The sequence below is a fragment of the Mesoplodon mirus genome (genome assembly GCF_964341445.2).
Source record: "Mesoplodon mirus genome assembly, chromosome: 15".
Taxonomy (NCBI): Eukaryota; Metazoa; Chordata; class Mammalia; order Artiodactyla; family Ziphiidae; genus Mesoplodon; species Mesoplodon mirus.
The window spans coordinates 42,412,653-42,434,966 of NC_138991.1; the positions used below are offsets into that span (position 1 = coordinate 42,412,653).

The window sequence follows — 22,314 nt, forward strand, 5'->3', positions numbered from 1 at the left end:
GCACCTAAGAGTTCGCATGCTACAACGAAGATCCTGCATGCGGCAACGAAGATCCTGCATGCGGCAACGAAGATCTCATGTGCCGCAACTAAGACCTGGTGCAGCCTAAATAAATAAATAAATAAATACAATGTGTGCTGAAATCATCTTGGGACTGTACTGTGATATTCCCATGATGCTCAAATAGTATGTATTTTTCTGGGTTTCGGACAATGAAATTGATGTTACAGGGATTTTGTAACCGCTCTGCCTGATGCCACAATAGATATGGTCTGTGAGAATAAAATCTATGGATGTTCAGAAGAGGAGAGACTTAAATAAACTTCTTTGATAGAAGTACAGTGAGGGACTTCCCTAGTGATGCAGTGCTTAAGAATCCACCTGCCGATGCAGTGGACACAGGTTCCAGCCCTGATCAGGGAAGATCCCACATGCTGCAGAGCAACTAAGCCCATGTGCCACAACTGCTGAGCCCACATGCCACAACTACTGAAGCCCGCGTGCCTAGAGCCCGTGTTCTCAACAAGAGAAGCCACCGCAATGAGAAGCCCACACACCGCAAGGAAGAGCAGCCCTGTTCACCGCAACTAGAGAAAGCCTGCGCACAGCAACAAAGTCCAACGCAGACAAAAATAAATAAATAAAATTTAAAAAAATAAATAAAAATAAACACTATGTATCAATAAATGCAGCCAAAATTCGGTTAACTCTCTTCACTGTTTGAAAAAATAAATAAACAAACAAATAAATAAATAAATAAAATGGCATCTTCTTTAATAACAGCACCCAGAATGTTCCAGGCTAAAAAAGCTCTAATTTCACATTTGCTCGAGCACTGATTTGATGTAGCCAATATGACTCCAATCTTGGATAAAGTATGCAAACAACATAATTTTATTTCCTCATTTATCAAAACTGATTAGGGAAAAATTAATTAATGAGGGAACCAATACGATGTTACAAGCTGTTCAAAGAATTCCCAAAACCGCATGTATATAAGACTATCAAGAATGATAAAGATGTGGAATCTAAAATATGACACACATGAACCTATCTGCGAAACAGAAACAGACTCCCAGACATAGAAAACAGACTGTAGTTGCCAAGGGGGAGGGGGAGTGAGGGAAGGATAGAGTAGGAGTTTGGGATTAGCAGAAGCAAACTATTACATAGAGAATGGATAAACAACAAGGTCCTACTGTATAGCACAGGGAACTATACTCATTATCCTGTGATAAAGCATAATGGAAAAGAATATGAAAAAGAATGTATATATATGTATAACCGAATCACTTTGTTGTAGAGCAGAAATTAACATAGTGTTGTATATCAACTATACTTCAATAAAATAAAAATTTTTAAAGGATGATAAAGTAAGTTTGATTAATAGATGAAAAACAACAACAACAGGCACCAACTGTGCAGGGGTCTCTCCTAATCCTTAGTAACAAAAACCTGATTGTACGGTTGGGGTGTTATAAGGGCTGTATAGTCAAAGAAGGACTGGTCTGACTTGAGATTTCTTTAATCTAGCTCCCCATTCTTGGTAGGATTGGAAAAGGCAGTATTATTTTTTAAAATCATTTAAGAATTCCACAAAAATAAAGACTATACTTTCAGGGATCATTTCTATAGTTTATTACTAGAGAAGTTTCAGAAACCATAACTCAAAAAGAGTCATGTACCACAATGTTCATTGCAGCTCTATTTACAATAGCCAGGACATGGAAGCAACCTAAGTGTCCATTGACAGATGAATAGATAAAGAAGATGTGGCACATATATACAATGGAATATTACTCAGCCATAAAAAGAAATGAAATAGAGTTATTTGTAGTGCGGTGGATGGACCTAGAATCTGTCCTACAGAGTGAAGTAAGTCAGAGAGAGAAAAACAAATACCATATGCTAACACATATATATGGAATCTAAAAAAAAAAAAATGGTCATGAAGAACCTAGGGGCAAGACAGGAATAAAGACGCAGACCTACTAGAAAGTGGACTTGAGGACACAGGGAGGGGGAAGGGTAAGCTGGGACAAAGTAAGAGAGTGGCATGGACATTTATACACTACCAAATGTAAAATAGATAGATAGTGGGAAGCAGCCGCATAGCACAGGGAGATCAGCTCGGTGCTTTGTGACCACCTAGAGGGGTGGGATAGGGAGGGTGGGAGGGAGGGAAACGCAAGAGGGAAGAGATATGGGGATATATGTATATGTATGACTGATTCACATTGTTATAAAGCAGAAACTAACACACCATTGTAAAGCAATTATACTCCAATAAAGATGTTAAAAAAAAAAAGTCTGTGAGGAAGTAGAGGTGAGCTACAACCTTGGGTAAGAGTCTCACTGTTCTATGTATATAAAGAAGTTAGAATGAGAATGAACTACAGTGTAGTACATTAATTATAGCTATCTAAGTTATTCTGATATTAAAAATAAAATATTTTCATTTTAATAAAAGGAGAATATTGAAGGTTACAAAAAAAAAGAATTCCACAAAAATAAAACTCAACCTTGACACCCCATATCCAGTCTGTCAGGAAATCCCGCCGATGATCTTCAAAATATATTCAGGATCTGACCACTTCTCACCACTGCTATGACCCTGGTCAGAGCCACTATCATCTCCCACACACATGTTGCTATAGCTTGGCCTCCCTGCTTCTACCCAAATCTTCCTGGAGTCTTCTCAACTCAGAGCAGCCAGAGGGTCCTTTTAAATCAGGAGACAGACTGTCTCACCTCTCTGCTCAGAACCCTTTCCTGATTTCCATATTAGTCAGAGTAAAAGCCAAATCCTGGCAATGACCTCCAAGGGCTCACATGATCTGCATGGACCCCAGCTTGTCAACTCTCTGGCCTCTTCCCCCACTTCTCTCTCCCTCACTCTCTCTGCTCCACTGGACTCCTTCCTAAGCCTCAGACACACCAGACAGTTCCCTCTTAGGGCCTTCATTCTGTTCCTTTTACCTGAAATGCTCTTCCCCCAGGTAGACCATTAGCCAGCTCCTTCACTTCCTTCAAGACTTTGCTTAATTTTTACTTTAATGAGGCCAACCCTGACCACTCTACTTAATACTGCTGTCTATGCCCACCCCCACTATTAATTTCCAATTGCTGATGTAACAAATTACCATAAACTTAGTGACTTGAAACAACACAAGTTTATTATCTTACAGTTTTGGAGTAACAACCAAATCTGCCTTTTGGAGAGAGAACTTTGGGGGGCAGCATGGATGATGGATTGGATGGGGAGACAAAGAAGAAGAAAGGAGGGAGGGAGAGGAACAGAGAGGAAGGGAGGAAATTAGATCATTTCTATTTACAGTTGACCCTTGAACAACACTGGGGTTAGGGGCACCCAACTGCCCAGTGAAAAATCCTCCAATAACTTTATAGTCAGCCCTTGGCCCTCTGTGGTTCTGCATCTGGATTCAACCAATTGCTCATCCTGTACTACTGTATATATTTATGCAGTGAGAAAAAAATCTACATATAAGTGGACTTGTGCAGTTCAAACCCATGTTGTTCAAGGGTCAACTGTACTAAGATTTTTCTGTTATGTTTTGTTTTTTGGGTTTTGTTGTTGTTGTACTAAGATTTAAATAATTATCGCACACAGGACTTAACAATTTCAGTTGCCATAACCCAGACAGTAACAGTGGGCTTGAAGAGAAAGCATCCAGAGATTCTTAGAAGGTAGAATCAACAAAGTTTGTGATGACTGGTTTGATATGGATGGTGAAAGACTAGGAGGTCTTGAGAAAAAGGGAATCAGTTTTTGTGGGTGCGTATAATGAGTCTGGCTGGAGAGCTGTTGCCTTGGAGATACAAGGCATCTATCTGGATAGGAGTAGAAGGCATCTGGGGAAGAGTCTGGTGCTAAAGAGACAGATTTTGAAGCAGATAGGGAGGGAGCTGTTAAAGTTATGTCAGGGGATAATAAAGCAAAAAAAAAAAAAAAAAAAGGGGGGGTGGGGGAACTGATTCCAGAACACTGAATATCACCTTCCTAGGGTGGGCACTGGAGGAGATGTTAGAGCTGAAGGGGTGACCCTCCCACGCCCAGCACGCAGGAGCCATGTTGCCTCCTCAGTCTTTCTTCCTATATGGTGAAGCCCAGAGTAGAGCAGAAGACACCATGAAGAAAAAGAAGGAACACACAGACACTATAAGTTCTTAAAAGTTTTAAATGGTGTGTGAAAAGTTAACAACATTCAAAGGCTTATGGGAAAATTTAGAGAGGAAAATGTTACCAGCAAATGTGAGATATTTTCATTTTTTAATGATGTAAAGAGCTCATAGCAAATGTGAGAAGGAATCTAAAAGCCTACAGGAACTGGTTAGAAAACTGTAATCTATCCATATAATGAAACACGACGTGACCATGAGAAAGATTAAGGTAGATCAGTAGATATAAGCATAGGTGTCCATGATGTATTAAAGTGGAAAGTATGAAGTGACCTCCCTCCCACCCAACCCCCCAAACTTTTCTTTTTTAAATGTGCCTCTTTTTAAAAAAAATTTATTTATTTACTTTATTTATTTACTGAAGCCCGTGCACCTAGAGCTCCTGATCCGCAACAAGAGAAGCCACCACAAAGAGAAGCCCACGCACCGCAAGGAAGAGTAGCCCCCAATCGCCGCAACTAGAGGAAGCCCGCGCAGAGCAATGAAGACCCAATGCAGCCAAAAATAAATGTAAAAAATAAAAATTTAAATTAAAAAAAAACCTGACTTCTAAAAAATAATAATAAAATAAAATACATTTTTAAAAAAGAAAAGTGGGGCTTCCCTGGTGGCGCAGTGGTTGAGAGTCCGCCTGCCGATGCAGGGGACACGGGTTCGTGCCCCGGTCCCGGAAGATCCCACATGCCGCGGAGCGGCTGGGCCCGCGAGCCATGGCCGCGGAGCCTGTGTGTCCGGAGCCTGTGCTCCGCAACGGGAGAGGCCACAGCAGTGAGAGGCCCGCGTACAGCAAAAAAAAAAAAAAAAAAAAAAAAAAAAAAAAAAAAAAAATGTTTATAAAAAAGAAAAGTGGACAAAGATTTGAATGGCAGAAATGTGTGGGCTGGCTTAGTGGTTCAGACTTGAGCAATGCACTTACATCTTGTAAAGGAAAAATTATGAGCCTCAAATGTTGACCTATATTATTTTTATTATGATGTTACTTAAATATGTACAAACAGAAAAGTAGATATAAATGCCTTATTCTAAAAAATAAAATAAATGCCTTATTCTTATAGCTCCTTGTACAAGGATAAAACCAAAGCAAGTTAGAAAATTAAATGTAATTGTACAGTAATATAAATATAAAGTATATTTAAAAAACAGTAAAATTCAAATGAGCAGCATTCAGTTAATATGATGGATGATGTTTTCTGAAAAGGAAATTCAAATTAAACCCACAAGGTACCATTTTCTAACCACTAGAATGGCTAACATTGAAAACAATGACAACACCTACCCTGGTTGGCAAGGAAGAAGAGCAGCTGAAACGTTCACACATTGTTGGAAAATGTAAGATGGTAAAACACTTTGGAAAATCTGGCAGCTAGTCATAAAGCTAAATGTCACCTACCATATGACCCAGCAATTTCACAGCTAGATATTTTCTAGAAGAGTAATGAAAATATATGTTCACAAAATATACATGTACAAAGTCTTTTTATTCATACCATTTTTATTCTTAACAGCTAAAGATTGGAAACAACCCAATGACCACAAACAGGTGAATGGAAAAGCCAAGTATGGTATATTCATACAGCAGACTTGTACTCAGCAATAAAAAACAAGAGAATGCCAAAGCCTGATAGTGCAAAACCAGCTCCTGACTGTAACAAATGACTTTTCTTTCTCATTGGGTGGTTACCAATGGACACATGCATTTATCAAATAAACCAAAGAATTTGCAAAACCCAGTGAATGGGAACCCTCTCACACTATTGGCAGGAATGTAAATTGGTGCAGCCACTATGGAAAACAGTACGGAGGTTCCTCAAAAAACTAAAAATAGAGTTGCTATATGATCCAGCAATCCCACTCCTGGGAATATATCCCGACAAAACTATAATTCAAAAAGATACATGCACCCTTATGTTCATAGCAGCACTATTTATGATAGCAAAGACATCGAAGCAATCTATTTACTTATTTATTTTTTTAATTTTGGCTGCCCCGGGTCTTAGTTGCGGCATGCGTGCAGGATCTAGTTCCCCCACCAGGGATCGAATCTGGGCCCCCTGCATTAGAAGCCTGGGGTCTTACACACTGGACTACCAGGGAAGTCCCAGGCATGGAAGCAATCTAAATGTCCATCGACAGATGAATGGATAAAGAAGATGTGATACACACACACACACACACACACACACACACACACACATTGGAATAGTACTCAGCCATAAAAAAGAATGAAATATTGACATTTGCAGCAACATGGATGGACCTAGAGATTATCACACTAAGTGAAGTAAGTCAAAAAGACAAAGGGACTTCCCTGGTGGTCCAGTGGTAAAGAATCGCGTTCCAATGCAGGCGACCAAGGTTCAATCCCTGATCGGGGAATTAAAATCCCACGTGCCACAGGGAAGCTAAGCCCGTGAGCCACAACTACTGAGCTTGCACACCTCAACAAGAGAGCTCATGTGCCGCAAACTACAGAGCCCACGTGCCCTGGAGCCTACGTACCACAACTAGAAAGAAGCCCGCACACCTCAACGAAGACCCGATGCAGCCAAAAAAATAAAATAAAATATTTTTAAAAAAACAACAAAAAGAGAAAGACAAATACCATATGATATCACTTATATGTGGAATCTAAAAAAATGATACAAATGAACTTATTTATGAAACAGAAACAGATTCATAGGCATAGAAAATGGACTTCTGGTTGCCAAGAGAGAGGATGAGGTGGGGGAGGGAATCGTTTTGCGGTACACCAGAAACTAACACAACATTGTAAATCAACTATACGTCAATTAAAATAAATAAATAAATAAAATTTAAAAAATAGCAAATGCACACATAAGCTTTTCCCATGTAAGTTTTACTTAAAATATGTATAAACATATAAACATTAAGAAGTAATAGTATTTCAGAGAGTCTGAGTGGAGCTAATGAACTGAACGTTTGTGTGACTGTCACTTGAAGACAAGTGGCACTGGCAGCATGGTTGACCAGCTGAAGGGAAAACAGAGCGCAGAACTGAAAGAAGCTTTCCACTATTTAACAAGGATGGTGACGAACATCAAAAAAATGGAGACTGTAATGAGGCCTCTTGGGTAAAATTCCCTAGAAGCAAAATTTCAGGATAAATTAATGAAACAAATGGCGATGGAAATAGTACAATTGACTTTCTGGACTTTCTGACAATGATGACAAGAAAAATGAAAAGCATAAAAAAGAAATTAGAGAAACATGCCTTGTGTTTAATAAGGATGACACTGTCTGTGTTGGTGCGACATAACTACATCACATGATAAAACACCTTCAAGAAAAGTTAACACATGAGGAGGTTGATTAAATGATCATGGAAGCAGATATTGATAAGAATAGTCAAGTAAAAACTGAAGAATTTGTATAAATGATGTCAGCAAAGTGAGACCACTGTACAGAATATGTTAAAGTTCCTGTGCAAAATTATTTGCCTTTTTTTTTCTTGTTGTCAAAAGAATATGCATGAGTAGTCATTAGGACTTACTACTCTGTGTTTTTCTTTCTTTTTTTCTTTTAATTTTAATTTTTGGCTGCATTTGGTCTTCATTGCTGTGCGCGGGCTTTCTCTAGTTGTGGCGAGCAGGGGCTACTCTTCATTGTGGTGCATGGACTTCTCATTTTGCTGGCTTCTCTTGTTGCAGAGCACGGGCTCTAGGAGCGCAGGGTTCAGTAGTTGTGGCATGTGGGCTCAGTAGTTGTAGCTCACGGGCCCTAGAGCACAGGCTCAGTAGTTGTGCTACATGGGCGTAATTGTTCCACGGCATGTGGGATCTTCCCGGACCAGGGCTCGAACCTGTGTCCCCTGTGTTAGCAGGTAGATTCTTACCCACTGTGCCACCAGGGGAGCCCTATGTTTTTCTTCCTTATCTCACTATCACTATCCTATACCTTATTTTTTTTAAATACATCAAGTAGCAAGTTGCACATGGCTTGCTAAATTACTGGTTCTCAAATTTTGGGGGTTCAGCATCCCTTTACATTTTAAAATTTTATGAAGATCTCTAAGACTTTTTGTTTGTATGAGTTATATATATTAAAAGTTTCCATATTAGAAATTAAGACAGAATTTTAAAATATTTGTTCATTATAAAATAATAACAAAACCATTACAGGTTGACATAAGTATTTTTTAAATAATTATACTTTCCAAAAAAAAAAAAAAACACATTAGTGAGAAAAGTGGACTCATTTTACATTTTTGCATATCCCCTGAATGTCTGGATTAATAAAAGACAGCTGGATTCTCATATCAACATTCAATCTGTTGTGATATCACACTTCATGTAGCCTCTGGAAAATTCCATTCTACACTAATGAGAGAACAAGAGTGAGAGGCAGATAATGTCTTTAGTAGTGTTGTTAAAATGGTTTTTACCTCATGGGTCCCCTTTGCTCACACTTTGAAAACCACTAACCTACGTCCTTCAACACATCTAAACTTAGATGGAGTTGGTCAAATACAAGAACACCTAAGTTATGCCTTTTTAAAAATAGTTTTCTTTAGGGACAGTCAGCCTGTTGTTGTATATTTCAGAATTCTAAACTATAGAGAATCCACAATATATACCTAAAGTTGTGCTATTGCAAAGTGGGTTTATTATCCAAGTACTCATACATCATTATTTTTTACTACTGATCCTATACCAGAAGCTTTGTCTTATATTGATACTTGCTTTTAAAGATTTGTTTGGCTCTTAAAGAAAATCTGCTTGTGGTACTATTTACCTCAAACAAGCTATATATTTGATTTCCAACTTAAAAATTACAATTAGTTTTGTAGGAAACTGCCATACTATCTTTCAAAATGACTGTACAATTTTACATTCCCAGCAGCAACGAATGAGAGTTCCTGTTGCTCCACATCCTCACCAATGTTTGGTGTTGTCAGTGCTTTGAAATTCAGCCATTCTAATAGGTGTGTAGTGGTATCTCACTGTTTTAATTTGCAATTCCCTAATGACATATGATGTTGAGCATATTTTCATATGCATATTTGCCATCTGTATATCTTCTTCGGTGAGGCGTTTGTTCAGATCTTTTGCCCACTTTTAGTCAGGAAGTTAGTTTTCTTATTGTTGAGTTTGAAAGAGTTTTTTAATATATTTTTGATACCACTCCTTTATCAAATATGTGTTTTGCAAAGATTTTCTCCCAGTCTGTGACTTATTTTTTCATTCTGTTAACTGTGTCTTTCACAGAGCTTAAGTTTTCAATTTATTATTATTTTTTTAATGCATGGCTTTTTTAAGTTATTTTATTTTATTTACTTATTTATTATTTATTTATTTATTTTGGCTGCACCGGGTCTTAGCTGTGGCACACGGTCTTAGTTGCGGTGTGCGTGCAGTAGCTAGTTCCCCGACCAGGGACTGAACCTAGGCCCTCTGCATTGGGAGCACAGAGTCTTACCCACTGGACCACCAGGGAAGTCCAAGTGTTTCATTTCATTTTATTTTTTTAAATATTTTATTTATTTGTTTGTTTGTTTGGCTGCACCAGGTCTTAGTTGCAGCACGCAGGATCTTTTATTTTTCTGTTTTTTAAATTTTTTTATTTTTTAAATTGGTATTGGACTATAGTTGCTTTACAATATTGTGTTAGTTTATACTGTACAGCAAAGAGAATCAGCTATGTGTATACATATATCCCCTTTTTTGGATTTCTTTCTTATTTAGGTCACCCCAGAGCACTGAGTAGAGTTCCCTGTACACGGGATCTTTTAGTGGCGGCATGCATGCAGGATCTAGTTCCCTGACCAGGGATCGAACACAGGCCCCCGCATTGGGAGCACGGAGCCTTTTTTTTTTTTAATTTATCTTTTATTTAATTATTTATTTTTATTTTTGGCTGTGTCGGGTCTTAGTTGTGGCACACAGGATCTTTGTTGCCTCACACGGGCTCTTCGCTATGGCACGTAGGCTTCTCTCTAGTTGTGGCGTGCGGGGGTTTCTCTTCTCTAGTTGTGGCGCGCGGGCTTCAGAGCATGTGGGCTCTGTAGTTGGCAGCACACGGGCTCTCTAGTTGAGGCACGCAGGCTCAGTAGTTGTGGCGCGCAGGTTTAGTTGCCCTGTGGCATGTGGGATCTTATTCCCTGACCAGGGATCGAACCCACATCCCCTGCGTTGCAGGACAGATTCTTTACCACTGGATCACTATAGAAGTCTCTAAGTTTTAAGTTTAATAAAGTCCAACTTATCAATTTTTTCTTTCGTGAATCATGCTTTTGGTGTTGTAACTGAAAAGTCATCACCAAGCCCAAAGTTACCAAGATTTTTCACCTATGTTATTTTCCGGGAGTTTTAGTTTTGTCAGAGGTTGGGGGAAGGGAGCGAAGGACAAAGAGTGGAATACAGAGGATTTTTAAGGCAACGAAACTTTTCTCTATGATACAGTAATGATGGACACATTTGTCAAAACACATACAATGTACTACATAAAAAGTGACCCCTAACATAAAATTTTGGACTTTAGTTAATAATAATGTATCAATATGGTTCATCAGTTATAACAAGTGTAACACAATATTTCAAGATGTAAATGTAGGGAAACTGTAGGAGAAAGGGAACAAAAGAATAAACTGTTATCAACCAAGAGAAGTAACAATAGCAAAGGTAACAAATCAGTTGTAAAGACTCTAAGTTCTGTTTCAATGGTAAAGACTAGCCTGAAGCACTTTCTTGAGGTGTTTTGCAGAATTTAAACCCCCCCCAGGGACTCAACTACCAGATCAACTGAAACCTAAGGGATGATGATGTTGACCTTTTCTGACCCTTGATACTTCAATCAACTAAAGCTTGAACTCTGTGGACAGCCCAAGCCCCCTCATGAATATGTATACACCCTTAGCTTAAAACCTCCCCAGTTTTGCTGTTTGGGGAGACACACTGCTTTGGGAAAGATCTCCAGTGTTCTCTTTACTTGCTGCAAGTAATAAATCCTCCTCCTGCTCTTTGGCTTGATTGTGACTTTTGGCTCCACACCTACCAAGAAGCAAATCCAGTTTTCCCTAACAGCACCAACCCCGTCTCTGTGGGGCACTGTGTGGCCACGGCTGCCATATCCCCTAGGAGATGCTATATTCCAGCCTCCCCTTACATTTTATATCCCCCCACAGCTCCTGGCATGAGGCCTTGCAATATGGCAGGCTGCTGGGTCAATGTTGCAGCTCTGACTTCAGGTTTCATCAGGGCAGTTTGTGTTTCAGAAAGCAAACAGGAGAGGATGGACCCAGCCCGGCAATGGCCAACTTAGCAGTCTGAAGACGTGAGCTGTTCAAAATGTGCTCGATGCCTCTGATTTTGAGTCTACCTTTATTCCCAGGGCTCTTTGAATGAAACAAATTCACTTCTCCCGAGGAATCCTCAAAGCACACCGCCACTGAGGGTGGATTTATCTTTCTAAAACTCGTATCTTAAATCCCCCTCTTTAAATCCTCTCCCTCTTTAAATTACCTCCCATCCATCTGCAGGGATAGCAAACACAGATCTCAGTGAGGCAGGCAGCCAGCTTCAATGAGGAAAGGAGGCCCATGTAATGTGGGGACCAGTGGGAATTGTGGCAAACTGAAAGGCATACACATTCAAAGGTTCTTAAAACTGTGCTGGTAAAACCACATGTATGAACAGGAAGCCCAGTTCAATCACCAGCGGCCAAAGTGGGGTGTTTGATTTATATTTTATAGTAAAAATTGCTCAGTATAAATTACAGAGCCCTTCAGGTCCAGCCACTCTTACCCATATCCCTACACTCTGCTTACATGACATACTTTCACACATTCTCCCTGTCATCTTTGCTGGTTCATTCTTTTCCCTCCAACTTTTATTGAGCACCTAATACGTACCATGCACTATAATATTAACAGATGCTTAGGAAACAAGGCTGAACAAGAGTTTCAGTCCTCATGGAGCTTGTAGTGTAGTGTCGACGAAAAATTAATCAGTCCATCTAAGAAATGGAAAATTTTATTCAAGCCAAATGGAGGATTATAATCTGAGAAGAGCCTCTCAGAAAGCTCCAAGAACTGTTCCGCCCATTAGAAGTCAAAGCACAGTTATGTAAATTTTTTTGAGACAAGGGGCTGTACATGAAGTGAGGTATTATTGACAGTTTACACAATCCAGATCTGTGAGTGCAAAGTAGTGGGTCATCGTGACCCCTTACAAAATCAGGAAGGAATGTTATCTTTTAAGGAGTTGTCTTGTTGGTGCTAGGAGAATGTTGCTCTTTATGGCTGAGCAGGTATTTCTGCCTATGGGGAGGTTTGGTTGATGCATAATGCAGATACACAATGCACAGTAGAGGGGAGAGAGGAGGCCAAAGGGCAGAGAAAAGTTTTTATGTTTAAATTTTTCTTTTCTTGCCACGAAGTATGAATTTCATGTCATGGTAGTGAGGGGATATACATGTTAACAGACAGTTACCAGACTGTGATAGGCATTATGAGAAAAGTACCGGGTTTGACTGAAATATACACAAGGGGCGCCTAGCCAGATCAGAGGAAGATAGGTTTGAGAAGTCTCCTCCGAGGAGTAGATATCTTAGCCGAGGCTAAGGATGAGTTAAGATAGCAAAGATGAGAGTGAACGGGTGAAGGTGGTGGTAGGGAGAGGGTTTCCTGGGAGAGGGTTTCCTGGAAGACGGAACGGTACTAATAAAGGTTCCTAAGGAAACTAACATTCCAAGTGGCTGGAGAGTAAGAATACAGGGAGGGGTGGCACAAGATGAAACTGAAAAGGTGAGCAGAGGCCAGATCTTTCCAAACCTTGTGGCCAAATGAGTCAGATTTTTTCCTAGGGGCAAAGGGCGCGACCAACAGTTTTTAATCAAGGACTCACACTTGTCTTTTAGAAGAATCTTTCTGGCTTCATTGTGGAGAACAGGCTGAACAAGGGGTGGAAGCAAAGAGGATAATTAGATGGCCCTCAAAATAAACCAGCCAGAGACGATGATGGCCTGGCCTGAGATGCGGCAGTGGGGTGGAAAGCATGGACCAGACTTGGGAGATAGAATTGATATAACTCAGAGATTTAGTGATGGTGGGAAGACAAGAGGAGGTGTTAATGATGAACTTGGAGTGCCCTGATCCCCTTCTCATCCTTTCATCTTAATTCTCTCAGTCTTCATGGACCCTCTAGGCATCTTCTTACCCACTATCCCCAATACTCAGTCCCACCACTGGTATAGCACACCATACTGTATAATGGTGACAGACTGGGTGTCCTTCTTCCTTGTTGTGTTGGGCAGAGACCCTGTATCACTCAGGGTCAAATTGGGAGATGGAAGCCACACAGCAGTTTGAACAGTGAAATTTTAATACATGTAAGTGTTAACTATAATAGGGGATTTGAGTAAAGTGGGATTGGCTGTTAGCCAAAAAGTAAAGAGAACTCTAAAGAATATAGGATCGGCATATATAAGGTGCATCCATCACCCCCTAAGCTGAGGTAGAGGACCAGGGCTGAGATCCAGACCTTGTTGGAGAGTTACACAGCTGTGTGTAACTGGATGGCACAGAAGTCGCTAAATGCTGGGCCAATGGTGAAACCGAGTGAGGCCCTGTGAGGCTCCAAAGTATAGAGGCCCTTTTGTCCCCAGTTTCTTATAGGCAAGACTCCAGTCTCCATGACCTTCCCGGAGTTCCAAAGGGCAGATTTGGAACAGTTGCTAATCAAGGGAGGAGCAGCCAAGAAACCAGCTGAGGTGAGATGAAAGGGACCACAGAAGCTCATCAAGATTAGGAGACCCACCATCTGAGATGAGATTAAGAGAGTGCAAGCCTCAGCACACTTTAATCTTGTCAGAGACCCCACCTTTGAACCATTGTTGTAAAACCCCTCATCAAATCCTCCCGGTTGGGACACATAGTTTTTCCAGGCAGGAGTCCCCCTTTGCCTGGCAAAGTAATAAATCTATCCTTTTCTACTTTACCCAAAACTCTGTGTCTGAGATTTGGGACCGGTGTACAGAGAAGCTGAGCTTTACACAGCAATGGTAGTTGCTGGAAATTTGCCCTCCAGAACTTGCCAGAAACCTACCTTCTAGGGTGTCAAGGAAAGTCATTCTTGGAGAGGTATCTCAGTGGAGGCACCCTGACACAAAGGCAACCAAGGATGGGAGGATTCAGGGGAAAACTACTGGCTGGGTGGTGCTGGCCACTGTCACTGCAGGAGCGGGGCTCTGGAAGAGCTACATGAGCTGCAGAACCCTGGTGCTGGGGAAGCCATCTGCACTGCAGGAGCTGAGCACTAAGGAACCCATGCGTGCTGCAGGAGCCTGCTCAAAGAGTACATTAGAATGAGAAGGGAAACCCCTTCCTCCTGCAATTACTCTCTGGAGCCCTCACCTGACAAAGCCTAACATTGTGCCAACTGGTAAAGAAAAAAATACTTAAATGGTCCAGCTCTAATTTTTGCACAGCAAGCAATGAAGGGTGAATTTGGAGCCAAAAGGCAATTAAGTTGGTAACTGGCACAGACCCCATATTGTTTATCATAGCTGCTGGAGTACCACAGGGGGCTAGAAATCAATATGGCAAGGAAGGTTAGGAAAGGAGAAATGTATATTCAAGTCTGTTGCCCTTTTTTTTTTTTTTTTTTTTTGCGGTACGAGGGCCTCTCACTGTTGTGGCCTCTCCTGTTGCGGAGCACAGGCTCCAGACGCGCAGGCTCAGCAGCCATGGCTCACGGGCCCAGCCGCTCCGCAGCATGCGGGATCCTCCCAGACCGGGGCACGAACCCGTGTCCCCCGCATCGGCAGGCGGACTCTCAACCACTGCGCCACCAGGGAAGCCCTGTTGCCCATTTTTAAACTGGGTTGTTTTTTGGCTGTTGTTGAGCTGTAGGAATTCTTCATATATTCTGGATATTAAAACCTTATCAGATAAATGATTTGCAAATACTTTCTTTCATCCCATAAGTTGCTTTTTCACTCTCTTCATAGTGTTCTTTTTTTTTTTTTTTTTTTTTTTTTTTTTAATTTTATTTTTTATTTTTTCGGTACGCGGGCCTCTCACTGTTGTGGTCTCTCCCATTGTGGAGCACAGGCTCTGGACGCGCAGGCTCAGTGGCCATGGCTCACAGGCCTAGCCGCTCCACGGCATGTGGGATCTTCCCGGACCGGGGCACGAACCCGTGTCCCCTGCATCGGCAGGCGGACTCTCAACCACTGCGCCACCAGGGAAGCCCCATAGTGTTCTTTGATGCACAAAAGTTTTCAAGTTTGATGAAGTCTAATTTATCTATTTTTTCTTTTGTTGTCTGTGCTTTTGGTGTCATATCCAAGAAATCATTGCCAAATCCAATGTCATAAAGCTTTTCCACTATGTTTGCTTCTAAGAGTTTTATAGATTTAGAGCTTATCTTTAGGTCTTTGATTCACTTTGAGTTAATTTTTGTATTGGATGTAAGGTAAAGGTCAAATTTCATTCTTTTGCATATGGATATCCAGTTTACCCAGAACCAAATGTTGAAAAGCATTTGATCATATATGCAAGAGCTTATTTCTGGGTTCTCTATTCTGTTCCATTGGTGTATATGTCTGCCTTATTCCAGTACTACACGTTTTGATTACTGTAGCATTTGTCTCTTAAATCCTGTGAAAAATTAAAAGTGGGGTTACAAAAAAACTTATAACAATAGGTTTTATTTATTTATTTATTTTTGGCTGTGTTGGGTCTTCCTTGCTGTGCGTGGGCTTTCTCTAGTTGCAGTGAGTGGGGGCTACTCTTCGTTGCAGTGCGTGGATTTCTCATTGTGGTGGCTTCTCTCGTTGTGGAGCACAGGCTCTAGGCGCACGGGCTTCACTAGTTGCAGCACGCAGGCTCAGCAGTTGTGGCGCACAAGCTTAGTTGCTCCGCAGCATGTGGGATCTTCCCGGACCAGGGATCGAACCTGTGTCCCCTGTACTGGCAGGTGGATTCTCAACAACTGCGCCACCAGGGAAGCCCCAACAATGGGTTTTTATATGTGCCCATGTATTTACCTTTAACAGGGATCTTTATGTCTATATCTGGCTACAAGTTACTGTCGCGCATCCTTTCATTTCAACCTGAAGGAATCCCTGTAGCATTTCTTGTAGGACAGGTCTAGTGGTAATGTGTGGGAGAGTGGTATGGGGGGGAGGGGGAATCGGATGAAAGTAGTCAAAAGATACAAACTTCCAGCTCTAAGACAAGTAAGTACGAGATGTAACATACAACATGATAAATATAATTAACACTGCTGTATGTGATATACAAAAGTTAACAGAGCAAATCCTGAGTTCTCATCACTAGGAAAAAAATGTTTTTCTATTCAATTTTGTATCTATATAAGATGATGGATGTTCACCAAATTTACTGTGGTCCTCATTTCATGATGTATTAAGTCAAATCATTTTGCTGTACACCTTATACAGTGCTGTACATCAACTATATACCAATAAAACTGGAAGAAAAAAGGTATATCAGGATAACCAAAGAGTCTAAATTCATGAGGGAAAGAATTCTAGCTAACAAATGTGGAAGAAAGGATTGAATTAGAAAATTACCATTTCACAGCCCCTAATGAGATAACAGCAAATGAACACAACAGCAAATAAAGCAATGAACTATGGTTGAAACTATTAGATAAAAGCTTAATGTGGAACTATACAATTGCAGGGGCAGGCTGTCACCACCTAGCCTATTGATCACTAAAATTGGGACCATGAGCTATTGCGGGTCTCCTGGTGTGATATCAACACACATCACCTCCTAGCCTCTAGAGCCAACCTCCATTTACACAATATGGGAGAGAGAGGAAGAAGTTAAATGACACGACAAGGAAACAGAAAAATCCACAAAGTGGGGCATTTTACAGGACAACTGACCCAGTTTTTGCAGCAAGTCATGACAGGGAAAAATGAAAAGGGCAGGGGCCCACCCTAGATTATAAGGGACTTAAACACCATACAAGAAAATTTCATGTGTAGATTCTGTATGTATTCTGAGTTGTATGTTTTCTATTGTCTTTTAGACAATCAGAGAAATTTGATTCTGGACTGGGTTTTAGATGATAAGAGGGCCAAGTTGACTTTGTCAAGTATGAAAATGGCATTGAGGTTATGCAAGAAAAAAGTCTAGTTTTTTAGAGCTGTATATTGACATATATAGGAGTAAAATGACATAAGGTCTGCAGCAGAGCGAAACAGAAAGGGGTAAACAAACCTGACAGGATCTTGATAATTGTTGAATCCGTGTGATGGGATACGGGAGTTCTTCGTTCTATTTTCACTTCTGAGGTCTGAATATTTTCATAACAAATTCTAAAGAGAGTTTTAAAAAGAGATGATGTGTGGGAGAGTGGTAGAGGGATAAATATTAGCTTCTCTCTTTCCCAGTAGCAGGTGTAAGACACGTGGGTGGAAGAGAAAATCCTCTCTGCGTTTTATTAAAAACTCTCTCTTGGGATTTGCTCATTTAAGGAACTAACAAAATTGCCCTCAGAGCGTGGTATGTAGGCCACGCCCCACCAGGGATACTTCAGAGAGCAGAAAAAAAACTCAAATTGGCAACTTGGTCACAGACAGAAACTCAGCAAGATCAAATACTTGAAAAGGACTTTTTTAAGTATTGAATTATTTTCGATCTATTAAAAAGAAAATCCCCGAGGGGATAGATGCAATTTTCGTGGGAAGAGAATTATCTGCGCTAGTTAAACCAAACCAAAACAAAGGCATTCTTCGCAATAACTCCCTGAGAGCAGCGTTTACGGAGACAGTAATTAGGTAATTAGACCGGGGAGTCACCGCAGAGCCTCGGGTGCCGCAGGGTGTTAATGACTCCTGCTCAGCTGTGCAGCTGCCCTCGGCGAGGAGGTAGGCCTGGTCTTTTCTGAGCGCAGGGCACTCGGCCTGATTCCTCTCTCCTCTGCAGCTCTTGGGGAGCATCCTTCTCCCAACACCCGCGGGGCCGGGCGCACCCGGGGCTGGCGGGTGGGACGCTGGGCTCTCGCTGGTTCCCCTGCGCGGCCGCTCCCAACTCTCGGCCCTCACCCCAAAACTGCCGGCGCATCAAGCTACCACAATTTTAGCGTCCCCTGGCCTCAGGGCTTGGGCACCTGCTGATAATCCGAAATTGCACGCGGTTCCCGACCTTGCACCAGACAGGGTGACTTTCCCTTCTTAATCGCTCGCTCGCTTAATACAGTTAATTCGTACCCCTCATCAAACACGTGGACTGTGGAAAGGAAAAAGAACTAATGTGTGTATGTCCCTACCAGCCAGAAATACTTTTAGCATTCCAGCGCATTTCCTTTCACTCCAGACATGTTTTTAAAATATATTACTGGGATGCCAGAGATATTACTTCAGAAGCTCATTTTTCACTTTGCATCATTTATTGAGCACTTACTCCTGTCATCAAATAGCCTAACAAAATGTTCAGTGCTGATAAAAGTCCGCCGGAGGAATGCACAGCTCCCTCACACTTGATACTTGGATAATTTCCCATTTTTGACCGACATAAACAAGTGTTTGGTCATATTTTGCCAAATACCCTTCTCGCTCCGGCGGCGCACAGGCCGGGATGGAGGAAGGGATCATGGTTCCAGGTGCCAGATCGCAGAGCCCTCGCGCTGAGTACCTTCCCGGCTCTGTGACGTCAGCCCTAGGCCCCGCCCCCTTCGGCGGAGCCAATCGAAGTGCTTGAGGAAGGCTTCCAGAAACTCGCGCGCCCGGGAAGCCAGGCGCGATGGACCCGGCCTTTCCCGGTGTCCAGGGTCAGGCCCAGCCGCCGCCACCCGAATTGTGGCCGCTGGTTGGCTCCGAGGAGGAGCTCTATGACTCTCCGGATTACTACTACCTGCGCGACTTCCCGGCCTGCGGGGCCGGGCGCAGCAAGGGCCGGACGCGGCGCGAGCGGGAACTGCGCACCAACTGGCGGTGCCCGGCGGCCACGAGCGCAGGATCGCGCAGAAGCTCATCAACGGCCAGCGCAAGCGTCGCCAGCGCCAGCTGCAGCCCCGGCCGCGCACCCGTCTCGCCTGAGCGCTGGTGCGTGCGGGCCCGCGCGAGCGCCCTGGTAACGCTCCGGTCCGCCCCCTGCGACTCGAACGGGGCACAGTCGCCCCCTCCTGAGGCTGCCCCGCGTAACTATTCATTAGCTGGGCCCCCTAAACTCCCAGCCTATATCCCGGCGGCAGTTAAAATTCTACCTTTTGGAATTTTTCAGTTGGGTAGAAGGGGCTAGGAAACGCAGAAAATATCTTTCTAAAAATACAAGTAAGGGGGCTTCCCTGGTGGCGCAGTGGTTGAGAGTCCGCCTGCCGATTCAGGAGACTCGGGTTCGTGCCCCAGTCAGGGAAGATCCCACATGCCGCGGAGCGGCTGGGCCCGTGAGCCATGGCCGCTGAGCCTGCGCGTCCGGAACCTGTGCTCCGCAGCGGGAGAGGCCACAACAGTGAGAGGTCCGCGTATCGCAAAAAAAAACCAACAAACAAGTAATGGATTTACTTCTAGTGTTTATGCACGGACTAAAGAGAATAATTGTTTATGCACGGACTAAAGAGAATAATTGATTTTTGGTTTTGTCTGGTTTTCAACAGGATACCCATACACAAAAGACCTGATAAAAATATCTTCTCTGACTCCAGCTGTAACTCTGGTCCTAAGGGTAACAGTCCCTGTTGGTCAATAGAACTTCTTTTCGACACCGCTTAAGTTCAGTATCTTTTCCTTACTGATTGTTAATTAAGTAACATCCAAGTGGGTATGACTGTTTAGGGTTTTTAATTAAAAGAGCAGCAAGAATGGCATTTTAACTCTTCTGGTGTTTTGTTTTTTTTAAGTTGCTGTGGTAACTTGTTTCAAGTCCACAAATATTTGAGTTCTTATCTGCAAAGAAGAGGTCATAAAGATGAATGTGGGCAGAACAAATATAGGAATCTGTCAAGATTTCAACCCAAGTGTCATATACTACTGTGCAGGCTTAATATTTATTTGCCAGAATAAGAATATTTTAAATTGTAATGCTGTATGCTAGGTTCTCTGCGCTGCTGACCCCACAGCAATCCTTTGAAGCGAATACTATCTCCATTTTACGGACGGGATTCTGAGGCACAGAACTCAAGTAACTTTCCAGAGGTCATACAGCTAATTAGAAAACCTGGCATAACAGATACTCAGAAACATTCACTCTTCCCAGCATCACAGTTTTCCTCAACTGTAGACATCCTTCTGTGGTTCAGAACCACCCACAAACTCCATGTCCAAGAACTAGGGTTAAGGTTTTAAAATTATGCGGAGTATGGCAGGGTCCCTTTTCTTTCTCTTCACTCTGCATTCCATCAGGTCTCTGCGCCCAGCGGTGAGTCCTTTGTTGGGGGAGAAGGGTGGTGTGTTCTGGAAGGAGCAACTTGAATTTTAATCCTAGCTATGGGTGTTCATCAGTCTGGCATTCAGCAAACTTCTGAGTGGTAGCTTCTTTCAAGTTCCACCGTGCTTCAGGTTTTGCATTTGTAAAATGGGAATAGTATTGGATTACCTCGCTAAACAGGATTATAAACAAAATATATAAAATGTGTGACACCCTTAAGGGCTTGGCACATAACCGGTGCTCAATAAATGGTAATTATTTTTAAGTTTACAAAACATGATCCCTCTTCTCCTTCCTCTCTAGTCACGAAGTCTTTTTTTTTTTGGCCGCACCATGCGGCATGCAAGATCTTGGTACCCCAACCAGGGATGGAACCCTTGCCCCCTGCATTGGGAGTGTGGAGTCTTAACCACTGGACTGCCAGGGAAGTCTTAAATTCTTTCACTCACTTCATTAATTATTTTAAAATGTCTCCAACATTCAGGCAGTGTGGTATGGTAGGAGTCTTCACTTTGGAGTCAAACACCTGTATGGACTTGGGCAAGTTGCTTAAACTCTAAGCATCTGTTTCCTTACCTGTAAAATAGGGATGATACAGTACCTATTTCAAGAGTTCTTGTGTGAGGCATAAATGAAATAACGCACGTAAAGCTCTCAGTGCCTGGTATACAATAGGCACTCAAATAATTAATAATAATGTTTCCATCACCACTGTCTTAGCCTTCAGGATTTTTTTCCTTACCCCTAGTCTCCCTCTGCTATATCTCAGACATGTCCAGATTAATCTTCAGAAGACCATTTTAATAATATAAAGACCCTCAGTGCTGCTCTAAACTTGCAGGCCAAAAAGCTTAGATGCCTTATATTGTGCTGCAAATCATCTATTGCTTTTTTTTTTTTTTTTTTTGGCTGTGTCGCGTCTTAGCTGTGGTACATGGGATCTTTCGTTGCAGCGCGCAGGCTTCTCTCTAGTTGTGGCATATGGGTTTTCTCTCTCTAGTTGTGCCACGCGGGCTTAGCTGCCTCGCAGCATGTGGGATCTTAGTTCCCTGACCAGGGATGGAACTCGCGTCCCCTGCATTGGAAGGCACTGGACCACCAGGCAAGTCCCCATCTATTGGATTTTCTTAAGTTTGTTTCTCACAACTCCCAAAAACACACTGGTTCGTGACACACGTCTTCTGTCCTCTAAATTCACCATATTCAATTCTGCTTCTTCCTTTGAATCTGTGCTGTGCTACTCAGTGTGCCCTTTACAATTTTAATTTTTCTAAAACTAACTTCACCTAAGTGAAAGTGGCACCAAGTGCCACTTTCTCCCTGAAGCATTCATCCACACTGAATGTCCATTCCTTTAAAATCCTTTAGAACTTCATATAAACACCACTTAACCATTTGTTTTATAGTATTCTGTACTTTTAGATCAACAGTTTAATTCATTCATTCATTCTTTTTTTGTCTGATATGTGCAAGGCACTATAATCATATAACTATGTCTGAGTTATCCAAAGAAAAAACTACATTTACAGTGTATGGACCTTAATGTCTTCAACATCTCAGTTCCTACACAATTCCTGCTGTAAAGTACAGCATACCCAGACAGACATCAGCTATGTTAAAGCAACACTAAGATGTTCTAACTAGATTTTGCTCATTTTAGATACTAGAGCTTTTAAAATTTAAATATGCTCACTGTAGAAGTTACGTGTATTAGTTACCTATTGCTGTGTAACAAATTACTATCTCAGTTTCTGTGG

General features: G+C 42.0%; 2 protein-coding genes across 2 annotated transcripts in view; both read left to right on the top strand.

Moving 5' to 3' along the window:
* SEPTIN14 (septin 14) overlaps positions 1–22,314 on the top strand; it is a gene marked incomplete at both ends in the record, with an annotated part of 568,759 nt that overhangs the window by 327,653 nt on the left and 218,792 nt on the right. The gene's annotated exons all lie outside the window — the stretch shown is intronic.
* On the top strand, positions 18,935–21,275 carry NUPR2 (nuclear protein 2, transcriptional regulator; the record flags this gene model as incomplete). The annotated part of the gene is given in 2 exon segments (XM_082645159.1): positions 18,935–19,121; positions 19,124–21,275. Coding segments are annotated over 2 exon segments (294 nt in total). The 3' UTR covers positions 19,231–21,275.